The sequence below is a fragment of the Tachypleus tridentatus genome, chromosome 11 (genome assembly GCF_004210375.1).
Source record: "Tachypleus tridentatus isolate NWPU-2018 chromosome 11, ASM421037v1, whole genome shotgun sequence".
Lineage (NCBI taxonomy): Eukaryota > Metazoa > Arthropoda > Merostomata > Xiphosura > Limulidae > Tachypleus > Tachypleus tridentatus.
Window position 1 is genome coordinate 17,163,275 of NC_134835.1, and position 25,653 is coordinate 17,188,927.

Below are 25,653 nucleotides of genomic sequence, written 5' to 3' on the forward strand. Positions count from 1 at the left end.
AATGAACAACAACCTCTTTATAGTTAGGTCATTTTGTTACTTCTAAATTGAATAGTGTGGAATCGTTTTAATTCCAAGGTATAATAGTAAGTTTCAGAAATGTAAATATCTTATTATCTTGTCCTTGTTGTTCAGCAGCTGTTGGATTTTGATGATAATAAAGTTAATAAAATTTTATCTCACATATAAAGGGAACAAGAAGATGATTGTACTGCTGTTGAATATGTTTACAGAACATGAACTTATATTGTATTTAAGTTTTGTTATGTGAGTATATATTATACATATACTTAATGCTTTAAGAAATCACTTTTGAAATATTTGTTTCTGCAAAAAATTACTTGTTTACTGCAAACGACACAATGGGTTTGGAAAGCATTTATAACCATAAACAAATAACAGCTAATATTGTCATCTGCTGTGTGGTAGAGTTGCTTGGTGAATATCTGTTCACATATTATTGTAATAAAAAACAAATGTGAATTTTCTCCCAAATAATGTCTGAAAAAATTAAAATAGGTGTAACCTTTTTTTTTCTTTAAACACTGCTTTTCCCACCTAAAATAGGAACATATCTGAATACAGTTAAAATGCAAACAACAGCTTGAACACGATTGTCACAGTTCTGTGACTGACTTGACCTTTCACTGTTTGTAGCTTGTGGTGTGAAGACATGTCACATCTCCTATATTAAACACCACACACCTAAATCACATCTACACCCAGTTCATTTCATGAAAATGTTATAAGACTACTGACTGGAGCCACTCAGTTAAGTTCTGTACATAATTTTACTTACACATTTTAAATTTCATGGTTCACAAGCAAGGTTTACGTTGGTGCTATTGATGTTGGATACTGTGATGTGTTTAGAAATGAAGATGTGTGGATACCCAGACTGTGGACAGTTGGATAGTTTTGGCATAATATTGCATCGTCATATGGTGGAGGGTTCTGGTCATACTTAAACTGTTGGTCTTTCTTCATAATAGTATCATAGGCTGGTGGTGGTGTCCCATGTTCAAGTGTGACACCACTTATAGTAACTACCTGTTCCAGAAAAAATACATATTATTGGAAATTATTTACTTCTATGTTCACAAATTCTAAGTCTTTAATAATACATGGGTAAAATCATGTATTATAAATTTTAGTAAGCTGATGGACAAACATAATAATACATGGGTAAAATCGTGTATTATAAATTTTAGTAAGCTGATGGACAAACATAATAATATATGGGTAAAATCATGTATTATAAATTTTAGTAAGCTGATGGACAAACATAATGATACATGGGTAAAATCATGTATTATAAATTTTAGTAAGCTGATGGACAAACATAATAATACATGGGTAAAATCATGTATTATAAATTTTAGTAAGCTGATGAACAAACATAATGATACATGGGTAAAATCATGTATTATAAATTTTAGTAAGCTGATGGACAAACATAATGATACATGGGTAAAATCATGTATTATAAATTTTAGTAAGCTGATGGACAAACATAATAATACATGGGTAAAATCATGTATTATACATTTTAGTAAGCTGATGAACAAACATAATGATACATGGGTAAAATCATGTATTATAAATTTTAGTAAGCTGATGGACAAACATAATAATACATGGGTAAAATCGTGTATTATAAATTTTAGTAAGCTGATGGACAAACATAATAATATATGGGTAAAATCATGTATTATAAATTTTAGTAAGCTGATGGACAAACATAATGATACATGGGTAAAATCATGTATTATAAATTTTAGTAAGCTGATGGACAAACATAATGATACATGGGTAAAATCATGTATTATAAATTTTAGTAAGCTGATGGACAAACATAATAATACATGGGTAAAATCATGTATTATAAATTTTAGTAAGCTGATGAACAAACATAATGATACATGGGTAAAATCATGTATTATAAATTTTAGTAAGCTGATGGACAAACATAATGATACATGGGTAAAATCATGTATTATAAATTTTAGTAAGCTGATGGACAAACATAATAATACATGGGTAAAATCATGTATTATAAATTTTAGTAAGCTGATGGACAAACATAATAATACATGGGTAAAATCATGTATTATAAATTTTAGTAAGCTGATGAACAAACATAATAATACATGGGTACAATCATGTATTATACATTTTAGTAAGCTGATGAACAAACATAATGATACATGGGTAAAATCATGTATTATAAATTTTAGTAAGCTGATGGACAAACATAATAATACATGGGTAAAATCATGTATTATAAATTTTAGTAAGCTGATGAACAAACTTATTTTTTTCATGTTTTCAAAAACAATCGTGCAAACGTTAGTGAAGTAGAATTTTCTTCTCATATGAAAACTTTATATTTTGTTGTATATTTCTAAAGCCATCATAATATAAGAACATAGAAATCAAGAATATATGAAGCTTGGCTGAAAAAGTTTTTTCCTTAAATTGGTTTGTTTGTTTTAAGTTTCAAGCGAAGCTACACGAGGGCTATCTGCACTATCTATCCTTAATTTAGTAGTGTATGATTGGATGAAGGCATCTAGTCACTGCCAAGTCTTGGGCTACTCTTTTACAAATAAATAGTGGGATTGACCGTCACATTGTATGTCCCCCCAGGGGTATTCGAACCTGCAACCCTCAGATTACGAATTGAACGTTCTAACCACCTCACCATGCCACACTTCACATACAATGGACAACTACACAAGTTTTAATTGTAAAACAACTTATGTCTGTGTGTCTGTATATATATAGATATTAGAGACGGTTGATATCGGTATTAAAAACTTTTACTTAAAAACACAAAACAAGTAACAAACTTTTACCTTAAGTCATCCTCAGTATAAGATGGTTCTTAACTTACTGATGAACTAAAGCCCCTCCAGTGGCACAGCGGTACGTCTGTAGACTTGCAGAGTTTCAAATCGAGTTTCTATACCCATTGTGAGAATAGTTTTATGCTTAACTACAAACAGAAAATGACCTAAAGAAATCAAAATATTGCTGTTTGTGTTTTGTTTTAATACACATATCAGCCATCTCTACTCTATATATATGCACACACAACACACCATAATGAATAACTGAGAATTAACTGCATTTTCCTTAACTCTATGTATGTTTCAAATCTGATATTTAAATGTTCTGTATAGGCCAAGTGCTTTAAATACCTTCCTCCAAGCTTTATTAAAACAATTTGGTCTAAACTGTTTTCTGAGAATGAGAAACTGGAGATAAGTCACATTTTACAAGAGTGGTGTTTCACCTCTTGTGCTGATGTTGGAAGTCTTTCTTCCACCATCGGTCAAGCTTGACCTGATGACCGTGATTATTCGTTATTACTCAACATTGTAATTACCGTCATATGAAGTTTTTAACTTAAGGCAAACTTACAAATTTTGCGTAGATTGAATCTTTCTCAGTTTCTAGTCTTTGTATATTAAAAGTATCAGAAATTTCAGGGGTGGGTGGCAAAGCAGGCATGCACGACCTTGAACAGTGTCATTCAATATGATATTACGTATTTAGTGTCCGCGTTGTCAACGTTCCTTCCGTGTTACTCTTCACTTCTGATTTTATAACATTTCGTGTTACAATATACATAGATACTAAATAAGCTTCAGATACACATTTGGGAGTTTGTAGACTTGTTTACAAGTAACTTTTAAACTGTACAACAGAGAACATTTCTGTTCTTTACATGAATATTATCACCTTCTCACAGTCAAATTGTCTTTGACTTTCCACAGACGTACCTTTAGTAATACGTCTGATTTTTGAGGTATAACAGATTTGTACTGTGGACGAAAAGCTTGTCAGATTTGTTGAAGATAAGCTTTGTAAATTCGGAATTAAAGTCAACATTCTCCGATATGGGGCAGCAGCCCATTGTACATTCAGTTAAAAGTGTTGCAACGTGGTGTACCAAAATGACTCGTAACTATACTAATATATTTATGGAACATACTGAAAGCCAGCTTTCACAGTGGTTATAGAGTATCGTTTTTTTGTGTTAAGTTGACAAATTGATTTTCAGATCCATTGAAATTTAAACCAAACGAGTAAGGCGTTTGGTAGCAAAATACGTGACAAATGACAAACGAAAATGATGTTTAATGTCACGTGTGGCATTGACAAACGATTTATATACTACGGCTCAAAATGTGGAAGAGGTGGTCCACCTCCACATTTATAGCAATACTTTCTCAGTTGAACATAGTCTGATTCCTTTGTTAATGTAGATTCACTTCAGTTCTTTAAAAAGGACGTACCTGCCAAACAGTGACGATTTCCAAATGTCATCAAATTACTTTTTGTTTGTATTTAGTGGTGTGGATTTTGGTTACAACTTCGTTTTCTGCTTTATCTTTCTGTTTCTTTTTCTGTACTTCATCATCTAACTTCAAGGTAATGCTTGTTATTGAATTTGAAGTCATTTAGAGAACTTGAAGGTAATGCTTGTTATTGAATTTGAAGTCATTTAAAGATAAGGCTGGGAAGACCAGTTACTGTTTGAAATTTTGACGGATTTGAAAGGGTTAGGGCTGATTTTAATTCCATCATTATGTGGAATATTAGTGTGAAGGGAAGAAACGACCAGTGTTCCTCTGCGATACTAAGAAAGTGTGCCATGTTTTTTATGTAAGAAGGGAAAGTACAAGGACTACTTTTTATTGAAGTTCGACAAAAGCAGACTGTTTCTCAAAAGTCATCTTTGTGTTAGTCATTAAGAATCGACCGTGATTTATTAGGTTTATATTCAGTAAGAGATAAAATATTTCTGGGTAACAAGAGACTTTTTGTTGGTTTTCTTGTTTGGGGAAAATTCATTAAATTTATCACCGATGGTTATAGTAGTTAGTTATACGAAGTTTTGTTTCTTGTAGAATTTAATGTTTTCAAGATGGCGGTTAGCTTCAGCAATATAATCATCTTTGTTCAAAATAACAATAGCCTCACTCTCATCTACTAGTTTTATTATAATGTTGTTTAATTTAACATATTTTAGAACAGTTTCCTCTTTTTGATTAATATTATTATAGCATTGCTTGAAATATTTCTATTATGTTATTTTATACAGCTTTGATATAACTCTAAATGTGGTCTCTCTACAATGGTGGTGTCCAGTAGGATTTTTCCGTGAAATCGCTTGATTTTCAGTGGTATTATAGGGTACCTTTAATTTGTCCGAATACTTACAAGTTTATACCCAGCCTGGTCAGATGGTTAGGGCGCTCAACTTGTAATCTGAGGGTCGCGAGTTCTAATTCTCGTCACACCAAACATGCTTGCCCTTTAGAGCGTATGCGCGTCATAATGCAATGGTCAATTCCATTATTCGTTGGTAAAAGAATAGCCCAAGAGTTGGCGGTGGGTGGTGATGACGAGCTGCCTTCCCTCTAGTCCCTAATTTAGGGACGGCTAGCAAAGATAGCCCTCGAGTAGCTTCGTGCGAATTTCAAAAACAAACAAAGCGATATCGGACACTACGCAAACTGCTAGCTCCAGGTAGTTCACAGTTTTAACAGTAGATTGCGCTACATTTCTTTCGATGACGTTCTTGAATGTTTGAGATATGTTTTTGTGTACTTGTACTTACGGCTGCGCCAGTAACTTTTCGAACTTTCTCGATTATTAGATTCTGTATATATAAATACCTGTCGACTCTCCGGGTCCGTCAGTAATTGAAATAACTGAAGGTGTTGTGATCAAGTATCTAACGAAGTTCAATGGATTATTTTGTTGATTTTTAGTCCTTGTACATAAAAATGGGAAGATTTTTTAGCATTAATTTGAAAATGAAATAAAAATATTGTTTTTACTTTCAATTTACGTGTATTATTCCTTCAAACGGCTACTAAGTTGTTACGACATAAGTACTTAAGTTGTTTGGACCTAACTACTAAATAAACGGAACTATTAGGTTTTAAGTTTTGCTTAGGGGCGCCGTGAAAAATTCTTGAGACACTAAAGATGCCGTGAATAGAGAAAGTTTGGGAAACGCTGAGAAAAACGTGATAAATGTTCATATAAAATCTGAAGTAACCCGACACTGTAATGCAATAAAAACATGAGACTTACCGAAATGAATACTCGTTCATCTGATGTAAATATAATTAATTAATGAGAAATTAAATTTATAAATATTCACGTACACGAGAAACATTTTCAGGTAATATAAATATGAAAATAATAATATGAACACCAAACTCCTTTACTAAGGCTCGACCTACAGTCTGATTTTACAAACTGGTAAACTTGCATGATATAACGTTATTTTAGAAAACCTTCAGGGTCACCAGGTGGGTTAAGGCGTTCGACTTCTAATCCGAGGGTTGCGGGTTCGAATCCCCCTCGCACCAAACATGCTCGCCCTGTCAGCAGTGGGGACGTTATAATGTGACGGTCAATATCACTATTCGTTGGTAAAAGAGTAGTCCAAAAGTTGGCGATGGGTGGTGATGACTAGCTGCCTTCCTTCTAGTCTTACACTGTTAACTTATGGACAGTTATCAGTGATGTCGAGAAATATATATGCAAAAACGGCTCGTTTCGGTTGAGAAAATATTTTACATAGAAGAGCGAACTTTGGATAATGTTTGTGTATTTATTAAAATTTTTTGAAAGTTTTACCTTCACAAAATTAGGGGTTAGTTGTTCCTTTCTACATTGTCGAATAAAACAGATGTCATTTCTTCTATTGATAATTCATTGATTTAAATTTCTTAATTTCTCTTCTATGTAAAATATTTTCGCAACCCAAACGAGCCGTTTGACATATATATTATGGACAGTTAGCGATGATAGCCCTCGTGTAGCTTTGTGCGAAATTCAAAACAAACAAATTTTAGAAATCCTCAAGTTCACCAACGTGGAAAACCTGTATTATTTAGTACTTACGTGATTTTCGTCCACAACATTTGAACGGTTTGTAGTTTCGCCATTTGTTGCCACTAGGTGGTCGTCATGGCTTTTCTCGTTACACCATTGACACATCAAACAAAGTAGCAAAACAAAAGCTCCAAATATTCCTCTGTAAAATAATTTAATAGTCAATATAACTGTTTTCCAAATCATTCTACAACAACATACTGCGCGAAAACAATTTTACTATAGAAGTTCCAATGTAGTTTACGACGTGTAAATTATTTAATAAAATCAGACCTGTCTATGCTATTCTGTACATGATATAGGTGTTTAACACTTATAGAAAATGTATTGTAAGGATTGTTTTCAATTAAAATTGCTAGAAAATTGCAGTACAGGATTGAACTATATATTAGCTACTCAGTTTATATGTATTTGTTAAAACGGCAGATTTTTCTTTCATTTCGTTAAGTTTGGACGCTAAAGTAAACATGTAACTTTCGCTCTGGTGCGCACGAAAGTTGGTTTTGCTAACAGGCTGTTAGATATGTTATTTTGGAGGATAGACAGCTGTTTCATAACAGGCTGTTAGATATGTTCTTTTGGAGGATAGACAGCTGTTTCATGACGTCTGTTAGATATGTTCTTTTGGAGGATAGACAGCTGTTTCATGACGTCTGTTAGATATGTTCTTTTGGAGGATAGACAGCTGTTTCATAACGTCTGTTAGATATGTTCTTTTGGAGGATAGACAGCTGTTTCATAACGTCTGTTAGATATGTTCTTTTGGAGGATAGACAGCTGTTTCATAACAGGCTGTTAGATATGTTCTTTTGGAGGATAGACAGCTGTTTCATAACGTCTGTTAGATATGTTATTTTGGAGGATAGACAGCTGTTTCATAACAGGCTGTTAGATATGTTCTTTTGGAGGATAGACAGCTGTTTCATAACGTCTGTTAGATATGTTCTTTTGGAGGATAGACAGCTGTTTCATAACGTCTGTTAGATATGTTCTTTTGGAGGATAGACAGCTGTTTCATAACAGGCTGTTAGATATGTTCTTTTGGAGGATAGACAGCTGTTTCATAACGTCTGTTAGATATGTTATTTTGGAGGATAGACAGCTGTTTCATAACAGGCTGTTAGATATGTTCTTTTGGAGGATAGACAGCTGTTTCATAACGTCTGTTAGATATGTTCTTTTGGAGGATAGACAGCTGTTTCATAACAGGCTGTTAGATATGTTCTTTTGGAGGATAGACAGCTGTTTCATGACGTCTGTTAGATATGTTATTTTGGAGGATAGACAGCTGTTTCATAACAGGCTGTTAGATATGTTCTTTTGGAGGATAGACAGCTGTTTCTTGACGTCTGTTAGATATGTTATTTTGGAGGATAGACAGCTGTTTCATAACAGGCTGTTAGATATGTTCTTTTGGAGGATAGACAGCTGTTTCATAACAGGCTGTTAGATATGTTCTTTGGAGGATAGACAGCTGTTTCATAACAGGCTGTTAGATATGTTCTTTGGAGGATAGACAGCTGTTTCATAACGTCTGTTAGATATGTTCTTTGGAGGATAGACAGCTGTTTCATAACAGGCTGTTAGATATGTTCTTTTGGAGGATAGACAGCTGTTTCATAACGTCTGTTAGATATGTTCTTTTGGAGGATAGACAGCTGTTTCATAACAGGCTGTTAGATATGTTCTTTTGGAGGATAGACAGCTGTTTCATGACAGGCTGTTAGATATGTTATTTTGGAGGATAGACAGCTGTTTCATAACAGGCTGTTAGATATGTTCTTTTGGAGGATAGACAGCTGTTTCATAACGTCTGTTAGATATGTTCTTTTGGAGGATAGACAGCTGTTTCATAACAGGCTGTTAGATATGTTCTTTTGGAGGATAGACAGCTGTTTCATAACGTCTGTTAGATATGTTCTTTTGGAGGATAGACAGCTGTTTCATAACGTCTGTTAGATATGTTCTTTTGGAGGATAGACAGCTGTTTCATAACAGGCTGTTAGATATGTTCTTTTGGAGGATAGACAGCTGTTTCATAACGTCTGTTAGATATGTTATTTTGGAGGATAGACAGCTGTTTCACAACAGGCTGTTAGATATGTTCTTTTGGAGGATAGACAGCTGTTTCACAACGTCTGTTAGATATGTTCTTTTGGAGGATAGACAGCTGTTTCATAACAGGCTGTTAGATATGTTCTTTTGGAGGATAGACAGCTGTTTCATAACGTCTGTTAGATATGTTCTTTTGGAGGATAGACAGCTGTTTCATAACAGGCTGTTAGATATGTTCTTTTGGAGGATAGACAGCTGTTTCATAACAGGCTGTTAGATATGTTCTTTTGGAGGATAGACAGCTGTTTCATAACAGGCTGTTAGATATGTTCTTTTGGAGGATAGACAGCTGTTTCATAACGTCTGTTAGATATGTTCTTTTGGAGGATAGACAGCTGTTTCATAACAGGCTGTTAGATATGTTCTTTTGGAGGATAGACAGCTGTTTCATAACAGGCTGTTAGATATGTTCTTTTGGAGGATAGACAGCTGTTTCATAACAGGCTGTTAGATATGTTCTTTTGGAGGATAGACAGCTGTTTCATAACAGGCTGTTAGATATGTTATTTTGGAGGATAGACAGCTGTTTCATGACGTCTGTTAGATATGTTATTTTGGAGGATAGACAGCTGTTTCATGACGTCTGTTAGATATGTTCTTTTGGAGGATAGACAGCTGTTTCATGACGTCTGTTAGATATGTTATTTTGGAGGATAGACAGCTGTTTCATAACAGGCTGTTAGATATGTTCTTTTGGAGGATAGACAGCTGTTTCTTGACGTCTGTTAGATATGTTATTTTGGAGGATAGACAGCTGTTTCATAACAGGCTGTTAGATATGTTCTTTTGGAGGATAGACAGCTGTTTCATAACAGGCTGTTAGATATGTTCTTTTGGAGGATAGACAGCTGTTTCATAACAGGCTGTTAGATATGTTCTTTTGGAGGATAGACAGCTGTTTCTTGACGTCTGTTAGATATGTTATTTTGGAGGATAGACAGCTGTTTCATAACAGGCTGTTAGATATGTTCTTTTGGAGGATAGACAGCTGTTTCATAACAGGCTGTTAGATATGTTCTTTTGGAGGATAGACAGCTGTTTCATAACAGGCTGTTAGATATGTTCTTTTGGAGGATAGACAGCTGTTTCTTGACGTCTGTTAGATATGTTATTTTGGAGGATAGACAGCTGTTTCATAACAGGCTGTTAGATATGTTCTTTTGGAGGATAGACAGCTGTTTCTTGACGTCTGTTAGATATGTTATTTTGGAGGATAAACAGCTGTTTCATAACAGGCTGTTAGATATGTTCTTTTGGAGGATAGACAGCTGTTTCTTGACGTCTGTTAGATATGTTATTTTGGAGGATAGACAGCTGTTTCATAACAGGCTGTTAGATATGTTCTTTTGGAGGATAGACAGCTGTTTCATAACAGGCTGTTAGATATGTTCTTTTGGAGGATAGACAGCTGTTTCATGACGTCTGTTATGTCGGTGTATCAGCTACTGGGTGAAATAACTAATCCTTTATATTTTACCTATTAAAACACTCGGAGGAAAGAAGTCACACAAATAGGTGAAATTAATAATTTTCATGTTTTACCTATTAAAACACTCGGAGAAAAGAAGTCACACAAATAGGTGAAATTAATAATTTTCATGTTTTACCTATTAAAACACTCGGAGAAAAGAAGTCACACAAATAGGTGAAATTAATAATTTTCATGTTTTACCTATTAAAACACTCGGAGGAAAGAAGTCACACAAATGGGTGAAGTTACCAATTTTATGTTTTACCTATTAAAACACTCGGAGGAAAGAAGTCACACAAATAGGTGAAATTAATAATTTTCATGTTTTACCTATTAAAACACTCGGAGGAAAGAAGTCACACAAATAGGTAAATCATTATTTTTGTTTTATCTATTAAAACACTCGAAGGAAAGAAGTCACACAAATGTGTGAAATTACCAATTTTATGTTTTACCTATTAAGATGTCTTTGTTGGAATCTTCATGAGCACCTTGCTAGAGTTAGAAGCGTTTATTCATTACGTAAGTAGCTTCCACCTTTCCCACATAACATTTTCAATTAATTATTAACATTCTTGAATATTTTACTTTCTATATATTCTGATAACCCCAAATCCTAGTATATCAGATTACAGAAACAGTGTAATGAACCTGATGATTTCAATGCCCAATCAACAGTATTGGAATCATTTTTCCATGATTGTAACTACCCAAAAAACATCCTTAAAAAATCCGTACTAGTCTATTGTAAATCAATACCACAACTTTGCCTTATCTCTCCTCTACCAGGCCACCCCTTATCCTCACACATCACACATACAAGACAAACAAATTAAAAACACTATTCTAAATAATTTTAATGTTTTAAAAGAAAACGACACCAGTAAACATGTTTTTCTAATACCCCACACCCGTTCTTATAATTTCCTACACTCACGATATTAGTGTTAGAAGCTACGCAATTCATATTGGCCTCAAAACACCCACGGTAACAGACACAAATTTTATTACAAGTAGTTATGCTTGTAATAAAAAACACTGTAACACGTGTGCTCACATTGACTCAAGATAATCTGTGCATGGTTCTAAACCGAGTTTTTACATTAAGGATTAATATAACTGTACATCGAAATGAGTCATATGTTCCATTGTTTGCTCATGTTATACAAAATTGTACATTGGACAAACCAACACATTATTAGCAGAATGTACTCGAGAACACCTTTAATATATAATAAATTATAATACAAATAAACCAGTAGCATTGCACTTCAATTCGCACAAACCATACGTTTGACGATTTCAAAATAACTGTATCGAAGAAAGCAGCTACAAACAAACATAACAAGACAAAAAAAATTTTGACTGGAAACTTTCCATTCCGGTGGACTCAAAAACCGTTTTAGTTTCTTGTAATATTTGTCGTTTTAGTTTTACCCTCTCTTTAAAATGTTTTGTAAAGTAAATTATGTTTATATTTGTTTATTTTAATTTATATTATTATAACGTTTGTCACCAATCCTATATTTATTTTCAACTTCTATATTTGAAAAACAAAAGCTGTTTATATACGTATTAACATATTTATGTATGGACATGCGCATGTTTGTGTGTATATACATATATATTTATATATGCAGTTGTATGTAAATATGTGAGTATATCTATGTACGTATATAATTACATTTAAATAAAGTTAAATAAGTAAAGAAAATCATGAAGTGCGTTAAAAACAACAATTCCCAACCTCTGATTAATTATATTATAACCCTAATTTTAAGCCAAAACAAAACACATTAAAATTTATGTGATTAAATTACAAATATGCATCGTATTTTGTTTAATTTTAATGTGTTTTGTTTATGGCTTAAACCTTTATGGTTATAATATATATATATATATATATATATAAAACTTCCTATTATTTCAAAGTGTTTGTAAGCATTGTTATACACATTGATTTGTTACATTTTCACTCGACCTTCGGTTTAGAATGTTTTCACATACCGATTCACCGTTCAGTTAGTGACTGATACCTGAAGAAGGACATTGCCTCAACAACATGTATATTAAAAAACATATATGTAGTTAACACTGTGTTGTCTTTGGCGAGTTGACCATATAACTTACTTTTATCTCTTTCAACAACTACCACGTGTGATTTTATACACTGTATTGTAAGTTAATCGATGATGATCGTTAAAGCGAGTGTGATTTCTCCACATAGTGACACTACATATTATAATTATACTCTTCTGAACAGCTTAAGCTGGAAATATATGTTTCATGGAGTTAGATGTTTGGGGCAGGTTAAGAATAGTATAATTTTAATAATAATCTCATTATGATAAATAGTTTGTTTTTATATCTTGTTACTCACAGATATAACACAATTTTTCCTTCACCCATTCCGGTAGTGTCATGCACTGAATCGTCCATAATTTCTTGTTCTGTCTCACCTAAGGCAAGAAAACAAACGATTTCTGACGTCACATATATTTTGAGAACAAAAATATGTAGAAGGTCGTTTCCTTCCCGAAACGGTAAGCGTAATTTTACGTGGATTGTTGTTTAAACAATCTGATACTTACACTAGTTTCTGTTTTAAAAATCTAATATTTACATAGATTGCTGTTTAAATAATCTTATATTGACATCAGTTTCTGTTTTAAAATTAATAATTACATGGGTTGCCGTTTAAAGAATCTTATATTTACATTAGTTGCTGTTTAAAAATATAATATTTACATAGATTGCTGTTTTAAATAATCTTATATTTATATCAGTTTCTGTTTAAAGAATCTTATATTTACATTAGTTGCTGTTTAAAAAATATAATATTTACATAGATTGCTGTTTTAAATAATCTTATATTTATATCAGTTTCTGTTTAAAGAATCTTATATTTACATTAGTTGCTGTTTAAAAAATATAATATTTACATAGATTGCTGTTTTAAATAATCTTATATTTATATCAGTTTCTGTTTAAAGAATCTTATATTTACATTAGTTGCTGTTTAAAAAATATAATATTTACATAGATTGCTGTTTTAAATAATCTTATATTTATATCAGTTTCTGTTTAAAGAATCTTATATTTACATTAGTTGCTGTTTAAAAATATAATATTTACATAGATTGCTGTTTTAAATAATCTTATATTTATATCAGTTTCTGTTTAAAGAATCTTATATTTACATTAGTTGCTGTTTAAAAATATAATATTTACATAGATTGCTGTTTTAAATAATCTTATATTTATATCAGTTTCTGTTTAAAGAATCTTATATTTACATTAGTTGCTGTTTAAAAAATCTAATATTTACATAGATTGCTGTTTAAATAATCTTATATTGACATCAGTTTCTGTTTTAAAAATTAATAATTACATGGGTTGCCGTTTAAAGAATCTTATATTTACATTAGTTGCTGTTTAAAAAATATAATATTTACATAGATTGCTGTTTTAAATAATCTTATATTTATATCAGTTTCTGTTTAAAGAATCTTATATTTACATTAGTTGCTGTTTAAAAAATATAATATTTACATAGATTGCTGTTTTAAATAATCTTATATTTATATCAGTTTCTGTTTAAAGAATCTTATATTTACATTAGTTGCTGTTTAAAAAATATAATATTTACATAGATTGCTGTTTTAAATAATCTTATATTTATATCAGTTTCTGTTTAAAGAATCTTATATTTACATTAGTTGCTGTTTAAAAAATCTAATATTTACATAGATTGCTGTTTAAATAATCTTATATTGACATCAGTTTCTGTTTTAAAAATTAATAATTACATGGGTTGCCGTTTAAAGAATCTTATATTTACATTAGTTGCTGTTTAAAAATATAATATTTACATAGATTGCTGTTTTAAATAATCTTATATTTATATCAGTTTCTGTTTAAAGAATCTTATATTTACATTAGTTGCTGTTTAAAAAATATAATATTTACATAGATTGCTGTTTTAAATAATCTTATATTTATATCAGTTTCTGTTTAAAGAATCTTATATTTACATTAGTTGCTGTTTAAAAAATATAATATTTACATAGATTGCTGTTTTAAATAATCTTATATTTATATCAGTTTCTGTTTAAAGAATCTTATATTTACATTAGTTGCTGTTTAAAAAATATAATATTTACATAGATTGCTGTTTTAAATAATCTTATATTTATATCAGTTTCTGTTTAAAGAATCTTATATTTACATTAGTTGCTGTTTAAAAAATCTAATATTTACATAGATTGCTGTTTAAATAATCTTATATTGACATCAGTTTCTGTTTTAAAAATTAATAATTACATGGGTTGCCGTTTAAAGAATCTTATATTTACATTAGTTGCTGTTTAAAAAATATAATATTTACATAGATTGCTGTTTTAAATAATCTTATATTTATATCAGTTTCTGTTTAAAGAATCTTATATTTACATTAGTTGCTGTTTAAAAAATATAATATTTACATAGATTGCTGTTTTAAATAATCTTATATTTATATCAGTTTCTGTTTAAAGAATCTTATATTTACATTAGTTGCTGTTTAAAGAATCTTATATTTACATTAGTTGCTGTTTGAAGAATTTTTCAACAGCTTGTTTGAAAGTCATAAACTTCCAGGTTATTTATACATAAATGTTCATCATTCCTTCATTGGATCAACGTCATCCATTCGCTCGTGCTGTGGACTGGTAGTCTAAAGGTTGAGAGTTCACGAAAGCTTGCTCCATGTTGTTGGGTCCTTGGGCAAGACATTTTACCCCAGCTGCTGTAGTCTGACCAGCTGGTATAAAGGTTAACTGGGGGTTAACGTGACATCCCTTCAATGTGTTATTATCATCTACTTGTGCCATTAAAACCAGAGTTCAGCAGAGGCTCCCGTATTGGTATGGGAAGGATTGAACTGATTAACAGGTTTCATTAGATCGATTTGCAAGTAAAAAAGAAACAAGTTTTTTTTTTTTTTTAATTTCGCGCAAAGCTACTCGAGGGCTGTCTGTGCTCGCCGTCCCTAATTTAGCAGTGTAAGACTAGAGGGAAGGCAGCTAGTCATCACCACCCACCGCCAACTCTTGAGCTACTCTTTTACCAACGAATAGTGGGATTGACCGCCACATTATAATGATCTCGCGGCTGAAAGGGCGATCATGTTTGGTGCGACCGGGATTCGAATCCGCGGCCCTCAAATTAGGATTCCAACGCCTTAACACGCTTGGCCATGCCGGGCCCGAAACAACAGTCAACACACAACATTCGATTGTAACGCTTTGATTAAATTGTTTTCATTGTTTAGAAATATAAATCATACCAGTTGGTACTTTTCTGTATGTGATAACTATACACATAAACTATTTGAAAATAACTTTTCAAAAAACTGGGTTTTAGAAAGCACATATAACCGATGTTTGCAGATATCACAGTGATATTCGTATGTTCTGTTTAAATAAAGGTATAAAATGTAAATATTTGTTTAAAAATATAAGATAAGAAGTTGATCATGTTCACATATTCCAACCAGAGATCCAAAGATTCACATATGAGCCACACATGATCCTGATGGTGACTGTTTAATTGTTTCATTTTTAAGCTCAAAGCTACACAAAGCTGCCAACCGCAGATATCAAAACCCGATTTTTAGCGTTATGAACCTAAAGATTTATCACCGGAAGCAGTGGGATCTGTTGTCATGTGCTAAAGACAATTAATATTTACATTTTCTGCCAATGTAAATATAAAACAGATTAGGATTTTTTTTTATATTTAAAACTCAGTTTTCGAAAGGTAAATATTATATATAAATAATGATCCCCAGTGGACATTTTGTTCACAACGAGGAATTTAGTCAATAATCCATATATTTGTGTTCCGAATCCAGATGGCTGTTTCTCACAACAGATGTACATTTCCTATGGATATGTAATTCAGTAATCTATACGAAAGCCGAGTAGAAGTAAATCAGAACACGAAACAAATACTAATAAGTGACAACAGAACTCTTGTAATGGACACTAGTTTATGGTTATTTTTCTGAGAACGACTTTCAATCCAGTAAGTATTTGCTGACGACCATTTTTCTAAAAACGATCTACCACATTATTAACTATCGTAGATGTTAAAAGGACATCAGAGTGATTTATGTTGCGTAATGCCAAGTCACAATGCTGTAAAATAGAAATATGCAGAAACACAGGCTTTATTGAACAAGATATTTTAAATTTATATAAGGAAACTGTACATTCACTAAGTGTTTTGTAGTCTATAAGTTGGTTACTGGTTTCAATAAAAAAGATGTTTCATGGCTCTTAAATGGTGTGATATAAAACTTGGATTAAACAATAGTATTTAGTTATTGACGAAGTGGCCCGTCATGGCCAAGTGTGTTAAGGCGTGCGACTGGTAATCTGAGGGTCGCGGGTTCACATCCCCACCACGCCAAACATGCTCGCCCTTTCAGCCGTGGGGGCGTTATAATGTGACGGTCAATCCTACTATTCGTTGGTAATAGAGTAGCCCAAGAGTTGGCAGGGGTGGTGAAGACTAGCTGCCTTCCCTCTAGTCTTACACTGCTAAATTAGGGACGGCTAGCGCAGATAGCCCTCGAGTAGCTTTGCGCGAAATTCAAAACAAACGAAAAAGAATGTAACAAACTACAATAATTTTTTCATATAATCATCAGCTTACAATGCATAATGCATTTTGAGAATGTTTTTTACCAACTTACTTACTGTTATAGAAGACATTTAATAACTACGTTTGTTTCAGTATAGTTTTTATGCATGTGTATTGCGCAAGTCCAGACTGTTCCATAAATATGAGTAAGAAACAACAGTATATGGTTTACGAACATTTATAGCCTTGCTTCTAACATTGTTGAACGTTCGACAATCTGGCGTGATTGGTATGTAAAAACAATCCATAACAAGACGCCAAGAGACAGTTTTATATTGTTTGTCAACTACAGTCAGTATACTATAAGCCATAATAACGATTATCGCTTATTAATCGAAAAACTACAGAATGTCGAACATTACGAACCGTCCCATTCATACAATTAATAACTTCCGATGTTAGTACTTATGAGGGCAATATGTATCCATTTTCCTCCGTGAAGATTAAGTTTGCTAACCGCGTTAGGCCAAACAAGAATAGTAATAGTCAGCATTTCCTTCAAATAAAGTATATCCGTGTATTAATCTTGTTGGCAAATATCATAAATTGGATACATCTCCACATTCAATTAACTTCTAAAGTAAAATTTCCAGTTGCTTGAAATCGTAATACGTAAGTACGTGACTTAATAAATCGAAGATTCGCTCGAGATAAATTATAATACGTAACAATGTGAACACCACTTTTTGGTTTTCAAGAGACCGTATGTAAAATATCATTTTGAACGTAATTCACTGATAAATTCTACTTATAAACAGTTATTAATTTTTCAGAATAAAATATTTTACAGGCGTAAGTTTCAAGAAAGATGTTTAGAATCAGGCGTTTTATTCCTGATTCAAACTATTAAAGCAACAACGGAAAGTCTGTTATTTCACAATTTAGTTCTTAAAACAGCAATATTTTTGTCGCAGCCCCATCTGTGGTTTTAATATCAACCACATCTCCGCAGAAAAGTTATTTTCCTGCCTAATGACAAAAATAATGTTTCAAATGAGAGGATTTCAGTTTTGTTCTCTTACTGTAAACATATATGTCGGTTCAGATATGCAATAATGATAATTGATAACCATATTAGGTCATAATTATAACTGATGACTACATTAGGTCATAATTATAACTGATGACTACATTAGGTCATAATTATAACTGATAACTGAAACGTTTCTCAGCTTCGCCACTGCATCTTAATAGTGAATTAATTTAACTGAATTTTGTAAATTTACCCAGGATAGGCTTAACACTTTACAAATTTTGTATTACTAAATCATTATTATTACTTACTTTGTTTTGTGGTATGACGAACCTTCTACGTTTGTATTTTGATCTACTGGATTTCACGTAACGCTTCACGATGGCTATCTGCGTTAACCGTCCCTAATTTTGAAGTGATAGACTAGAGGGAAGACAACCAGTCAACACCACCCACCGTTAACCCTTGGACTATTCTTGACTGACTAAATAGTGATTATTTGTTCGTCATCCACGAATCCAAAGTGCGAAGCGCGAATTTCGTTTTAGTGGTAGTAATAATCAAAACACAGCTAACCGGTGAACTCTACAGTTCTATTGATATCCTAGATCTGTGTATATCTTCATCAGAAATCAGTAACACAATTTTCAGTTTTAACATTGGCTTTGATGTAGATTGTGATCGTCTTCCAATACCATGTTCGAGCCCCATCATAATAAACCCACAACAAAAACAAAATTAAGTTCCGAACAGAAAAAAACCAAAACTAAAAGGAATGTGATAAGTTATAAGTGATAACATGAAATATCAATGATTACTTTCAAACAAATACTGTGTGCCTTATCAAAGCAGTGGATGAATGCACACCAAAAACAAACAAATTATATATACAGCTGATAACAGATGACAGCCACACGCACAAATACCACAGACATTCGAACTTGAACTTCATAAAAGTTGTTTTGGTTTAAATACCAGATTTTTTCATTAACCAGCTATGCAGACTTCGGAAATAATATATATATATATTTATATATCACGTAAGGATATTCTACAAATCGGGAAGAAAAACCCTTACTTATATCAAATTATTATTTCGTTTACCACGATGAATATTTTTATTATTATGTTTGTTAACAAAAATACAAACAAACTGAAAAAAATGGAAGAACATTGATGTTAAATGAATACGTGACCTCATTCATCCAGAATTTTTTTTGTGAACTCCATGTCTTTTAGTCTAAAAATTAAATGTTTTACATATTACGTTATAAAGTTCTGTGAAAATTCTGTACGTGATGGAGAAAAGTGGATATCATTTTTAAATTTCGAGTACAGGAAATACTGCAGAACATGTAAAACATTTCAACACAATAAAACCACTGGAGGTCTGTGCAATAAGTCCTCCAGTGGGACAGCGGTAATGTCTGTGGACTTACAACGCTTGAAACCGCGATCTGATACCCGTTGTGAGAAGAGCACAGATAGTCCATTGTGAAGCTTTTTGAATAACTACAAACAAATACAAACAGTAAGTATGATAACAGAACGTCGTCACAATAAAAAATAATAATACTAAAAACCTATACATCAAAACTCATGAACACGCTAAGAAATAAAATAATGAACACAAGATAAATAGGACTATTACTATTCATAATGAAACGAACATACAGATCCATAGAATTTCTGGACACATCTGAAACGATTTACTAATAACTAAAACACGTACAAGACCTATCCAACTTTAAACCACGAAAACCGTATAGCATATAAAACCATACGAAAAGCAAAGGTTTTCAAAAAGTAATTAAAAAAAAAACATTGGAAACACATAATGAGTCACAACTATCCATGTATTTAATTATGACAAAGATAATAAATTACAGCAATGATTACGTCATGAACCCCTCACTAACATGCCTCTTGTTTCAAACTATCATCCTTCAAAGTTTGGTTGAGGTTTTCCCAGCAACATAAGAGCAGTTAGATAAGTGACAAATAGACAAACACACTGACAGTTCTGCTTTATAGATACAGATATATGTGTCTAGTAATAGAATATTAAATATTTAGATAAAAATATATACAAAAGTTATTTGTTAACCTCGACAGATCGTTACATCATACATGATGGGAATAGTCCTAAGTACCTCTATCCATTTAATATGTAAAATGAGAAAAAGTCCAGGTACACTAGACCAGGGGTTCCCAAACCTTTCAGAACTGCGGAGCTTCGCATCAGAAGAAAAAAAAAATATTGCGAAGCCTTAATAAACAAAATACACTAAAAATAGAAACAATCAGTCTCCAGCACCAGATAAAGTTTACTTCAAACTTTCAGAATATAAATTTATTAAAACTATCAATATTTAAAGAAAAAAATTTACTTCTACTTGTTTAACATTTTCTGCTTGCAATATTTATACCAGTAAAAGTACTATGTACTTATTTATTTATTAGTGGCTCGGATGGGCTTGCTTTTGTTCACAAAATAGTTCAATATTTGGAGTTATGGCTGTTACTTGCAATCGCAAATCATCTTCAATATTTAGCCCGTTTCTAAATTTGATCTTTGTAGCTGTATACAGTGAAAATGTTTGCTCACAAAGATATGTTGTTGGAAAACGCATCAAAATTTTCAAAGATCTATTACTTATTTCAGGGTATTCCATGGCCATTTGAATCCAAAATTGTGTAATTTCTTCCTGCTGAAATTTTGTTTTTAGGGTGTAATCAGTTGAAATTTCGATAAGCTGCTCTTTCTTTTTCAAAAGGCAAATCGTTGGTACTTGTAGAGTCAACAAAGGGATTTTGAATCCACACTAATTTTTCTAAATGAGGAGGGGAGTACTCCTCAGTAGTTGTACACAAATCAGACATGTGTTACAAGACTGAAACTTTTGCATCTTCGCTTAAGGAAATTTCATTCGTAATTGAAAAACAACAACAAAAAAAGCCCAGACATTTTCGAAGCAATCAGTTTCTTCCATAAATATACATTCACGTTACGTTGAAGCGCTTCGATTTTACTATGAGCTTTGTAATACGTTACCCTGGTACCCTGCATTGTAGCATTCACTTCATTTAGATAGGCAAATACGTCCGAAAGGTAAACCACTTTCTGCATTTAGCGTTTGTTCATTAATTTGTATGCAATTTCAAAATGGCATTCAGATAAAATTAAACCTATCTTCTCACGCAGTTCGTAAAACCGAGCAAGCACTTTTTCCCGAGAAAACCAACGGACTTCAGTATAAAGCAGCAAATTTGTATGCAAACTTCCTTTTTCCTTACAGAGTAAACTGAAGATCCTCGCATCGAGTGGTCTTTATTTTATAAAAGTAACTATTTTTATGACATCACCCAATACATTTTTTAAGCCTTCTGACATTTGTTTCACTACAAGTGCATGACAATGAAGACAACAGTGGATACTCTCGATGTTCGGGTTTTTCTTTTTTATACGTGCCACTGCGCCTGAAAACTTTCCAATCGTAGCTATCGCCCCATCAGTGCAAATACTTGAGCAAAGCTTCCGTTGAATCTCATGTTCTTCCATGATCAGTTTAAATATTTCTTCGTCTGTTGTTTGGGTAGGCAAAGGTTTGCAAATAACCATATCTTCTTCAAAACTAGCTACGTGAACATATCGAACAAACACAAGCAACATCGCATAACCTGCGACATCTTTTGATTCATCCATCTGAAGCGAAAAAAGTTGGACTCGCTTTTACTCGCCTTATTAACTCCGTTAAGCAATTTGCTGACACATCCTTGATTCTTCGAGAAACCGAGTTGTCAGAAAGTGGCAAGGAGTTAATGTTTTTAATAATTTTTTCATCAGTCGTGCAATCTATCAAACCTTTTGCGCATGATTTTATTAAATCTGCAATTGTATTAGCTTCACCTGCTTTTGCAATACGGTAACTAACATGGTATGAAGCAATAAGAGCATCTTTCTTGTCCTAATGGACAAATGAACGAATTTAGCTTTCTTTGCATTTAATTGAAAACACTTTCTTTTGAAACACTCGGAAGTTGGATTTTTTTTTTAATTGGGAGTGTTTGGTTTCTAGATGCCGCTATAACATTACTGAATGCAAAGTATTGTTACTCAACACTGTTCCACATTCAATACACAACCCTCTGGGTCCATCTTCATTATCTGTCCATGAAAAAACCATATTCAATAAAACTTCCATCATATTTTCTTTTATTTCTTGTTTCGGTACTTCTTGCATCATCCTGTGTTGAAGTGCTCGCACAGAAGATAATGCCGATGAATTCGTATTAGTCCTAGTCCTAGGATATTCAGTCCTTTGTTTGTTTGTTTGTTCGGGAATTTCGCACAAAGCTACTCGAGGGCTATCTGTGCTAGCCGTCCCTAATTTAGCAGTGTAAGACTACAGGGAAGGCAGCTAGTCATCACCACCCACCGCCAACTCTTGGGCTACTCTTTTACCAACGAATAGTGGGATTGATCGTTATATTATAACGCCCCCACGGCTAAAAGGGCGAGCATGTTTGGCGCGATGGAGGTGCGAAGCCGCGACCCTCGGATTACGAGTCGCACGCCTTACGCGCTTGGCCATGCCAGGCCAAATTTTCAGTGCTCAAATTAAGTGTTGAAGTACTTACTGAATTTTACTGACACCGTGTTAACCCCTGGTGGCTAAGCATATGAGTCATTTTTATAAAGCTAAAAATCAAGCTTGCGTACTCGCAGTGGGCATAACACAAATAGCCCATCATGTAGATTTGTGCTTAACGATAAACAAGCACGTTATGTTATTATGCTCGCATTATGAAGCTTACATAAAACTGCTGATCCCTGTAATGTAAAATAATATGGATATTTTATTTTCTTCGTGAACTGCCGGATTTTTTCTTCATCTCATCACACTGTTTCCTCTTTGTAATCTTGCAACATTTGATTTGGACGGAAAATTTGTTTGTTCAAAAGTATCGCGTGAAGTTGCACGAAAAACTATCTGCGAGCTGCTAGAAGGAAGACAGCTAGTCAACAGCACCCTCCGCCAACTTGTGTTTGACCGAATAGTGGGATCATATTTATACCGCAACCGTAGCAAAAAAGTACAAAACGTTTCTTAACGTGCTTCGAACCAAGAACCTTCAAATAGTGGGATTGACTCGCATCATAACGTTCCCACAGCTGAAAGGGCGAGCATGTTTGGTGTGAAGGGATTTCGAACCCGCGATCCTCAGATTACGAGTGTTGTTACTTTTTTGACAGATGAGCAGTTGCTTATTTTAAAACCTTAATCAGTGTGTTCATATGAAGTTAAACATCATATTTACATATACCGTAGATGACAGGATTGGTAATTTCACTCTTATGTATCTAAGGGATAATTTATTTTATAGAGATATATTCAGGGTGTATTTCGCTTAATTTAAAAGCGCAACAACTTAATTTTTTAATCAGACCGCATTTATACATATCACTAGGCTCTGTATTCACAGATATCTTATCACTGTGCTTTGTGTTTATATGTATCTTATCACCATGTTTTCTGTGTTCACATTATCTTACCACTATGTTTTGTGTTTATATGTATCTTGTCACCACGTTTGGTGTTTATATGTACCTTATGTACATGTCTTTTTATTAGAAATAAATATACAACAGTTATATGTGTTGCACCGGTAATTCAGTATTTTCAGTTTATGTTTTTATAGTTTTATTATGTTATTCTGTAAAAATCCAAATTATTTTCAACTAGAAGTGATATATTTACGGATATTTGGAAAGTGACGAAAGATACGTTTTTTTTTTTGTTTTGTTTCGTGGGGGGGGGGGAATATATAAATGCAGCTATAATTGATCAGTATTAGGTTTTCGGTTATGTTCATATTACCAAAATGCAGTTAGAAATGGTTTATTGGCTATATTTATAAAAATGAATATTAACCAAGATAAGTTTTATTTTTGGTACTCTATATGTAAAACAAAAAGTTACCTTTTTTTTGGTTCACTACATATTAAACGAAAATTAGCTTTCCGGTTATTTGTAAAAATTAACTGGAATTAATTTTAAGGTTATTCGTATATTTACAAAAATTAGGTTTCTGGATATATGATATATGCATATCAACAAGTTCTGCTGAATTCCGGGAGTAAACAGGGAGGAATTGTTTCTTAACCTGAAGATGACCTAGGAAGGTCGAAACGTTATTCTTTCGTTATCAATAAGTGTTAATATTCATACCAGCCATTTTGAGATACATTTTTATTTGAAGTGGGTTTCTCGTCATCAAGAAGGGAGGAATTTTATCTCCCTCAACAAATATTTCCCAAGAAGAACAATATTTAACACTTTGTCAACATTTAATTAACCCCCTACCACAGCTTCACATCCCCTCCCCCCCGTGGAAAGGTCTGGATTCAACACTGAACAAAATTAGTTTGTAATACTAATAATTTCTGAACAAATTAATTTGATTCTATTATACAGAAGTAAAAAAAAAGCTTATAAGTTAATGACGCTAATATATAAGAACAAGTGTGTGTATGTTTTCTTATAGCAAAGCCACGTTTGACTATCTGCTGACCCCACCGAGGAGAATCGAACCCCTAATTGCAGCATTATAAATTCGTAGACTTATCACTGTACTAGCGGGAAGCTTATGAAAACACCCAACAACGACATAGAAGTACAAACTATCACAACTTAAACCGCAAGAAGAGCTGAATCCATGATGCTTAGAATGCCGAAATCTATTTGAATTATACATATTCCGTATATATTAAACAGACAACCTTTTGATTATCTTTGTAAAGATAAAACTGACCACAATTAATTTTTCTGTTACTTGTGAAAGAACTGGTTTCGGTTTCACTATCGTATTTTTAAATAAAATTTAACAGTTGTATATCACCTTATACTATCACGTATGTACAATTGTTAATTAGTGACTAATTATCTTTATTAGTGTTAAGCTTATTATTAACATTTCGGCTGCTAATTTGGTGCCATCTTCAGGGAAGTTGTCACTCTGGTGGTTACTACGATTATTATTTCCATCTGCTCGTCACAGTCAAATGTAAGTATTTAAAATTAGCTAATCTAGTTCTGTTGCATTTTTATTAAACTGTGGTAGACAGCCTTATCTCCTTTTTACAATAAAAAAACGTACTTACCGAATCGTAGTCTTCATTTAACAGCAAACGATTTACTAGTCGTGATTTCTAATTGTGTTCCCCGTTTGAAAGACGTTTTATCAAAGTTACAAAAGTCGAGTTAATCCCTAATGTGGTTATGCGTCATGATTCAGTTTACTTTCTGATCCTATTGTACGGAGCCACACAACAAATTGCAATGTAAACTGAAGTTTCTTGCGTAACAAACAGAAGAGATGATTACGTAACTCTATAATCGACGTTATAATTTATGTAAATTAAATCTAATCGTATATGCCAACTTAAAAATATATTACAATTTGTGGAACAAAACGATTC

General features: G+C 32.7%; 1 protein-coding gene across 1 annotated transcript; it reads right to left on the reverse strand.

Annotated features, from left to right (window-relative positions):
- Positions 1 to 363: 363 nt before the first annotated feature.
- LOC143231712 (uncharacterized) lies at positions 364 to 25,653 on the reverse strand. The gene is made up of 4 exons (XM_076466320.1): positions 25,336 to 25,653; positions 12,891 to 12,969; positions 6,934 to 7,066; positions 364 to 1,050 (listed from the first exon to the last, which is right to left on the reverse strand). The coding sequence occupies exons 2-4, from the start codon at positions 12,947 to 12,949 to the stop codon at positions 832 to 834; spliced, it is 411 nt and encodes a 136-aa protein (XP_076322435.1). The 5' UTR covers positions 12,950 to 12,969; positions 25,336 to 25,653; the 3' UTR covers positions 364 to 831.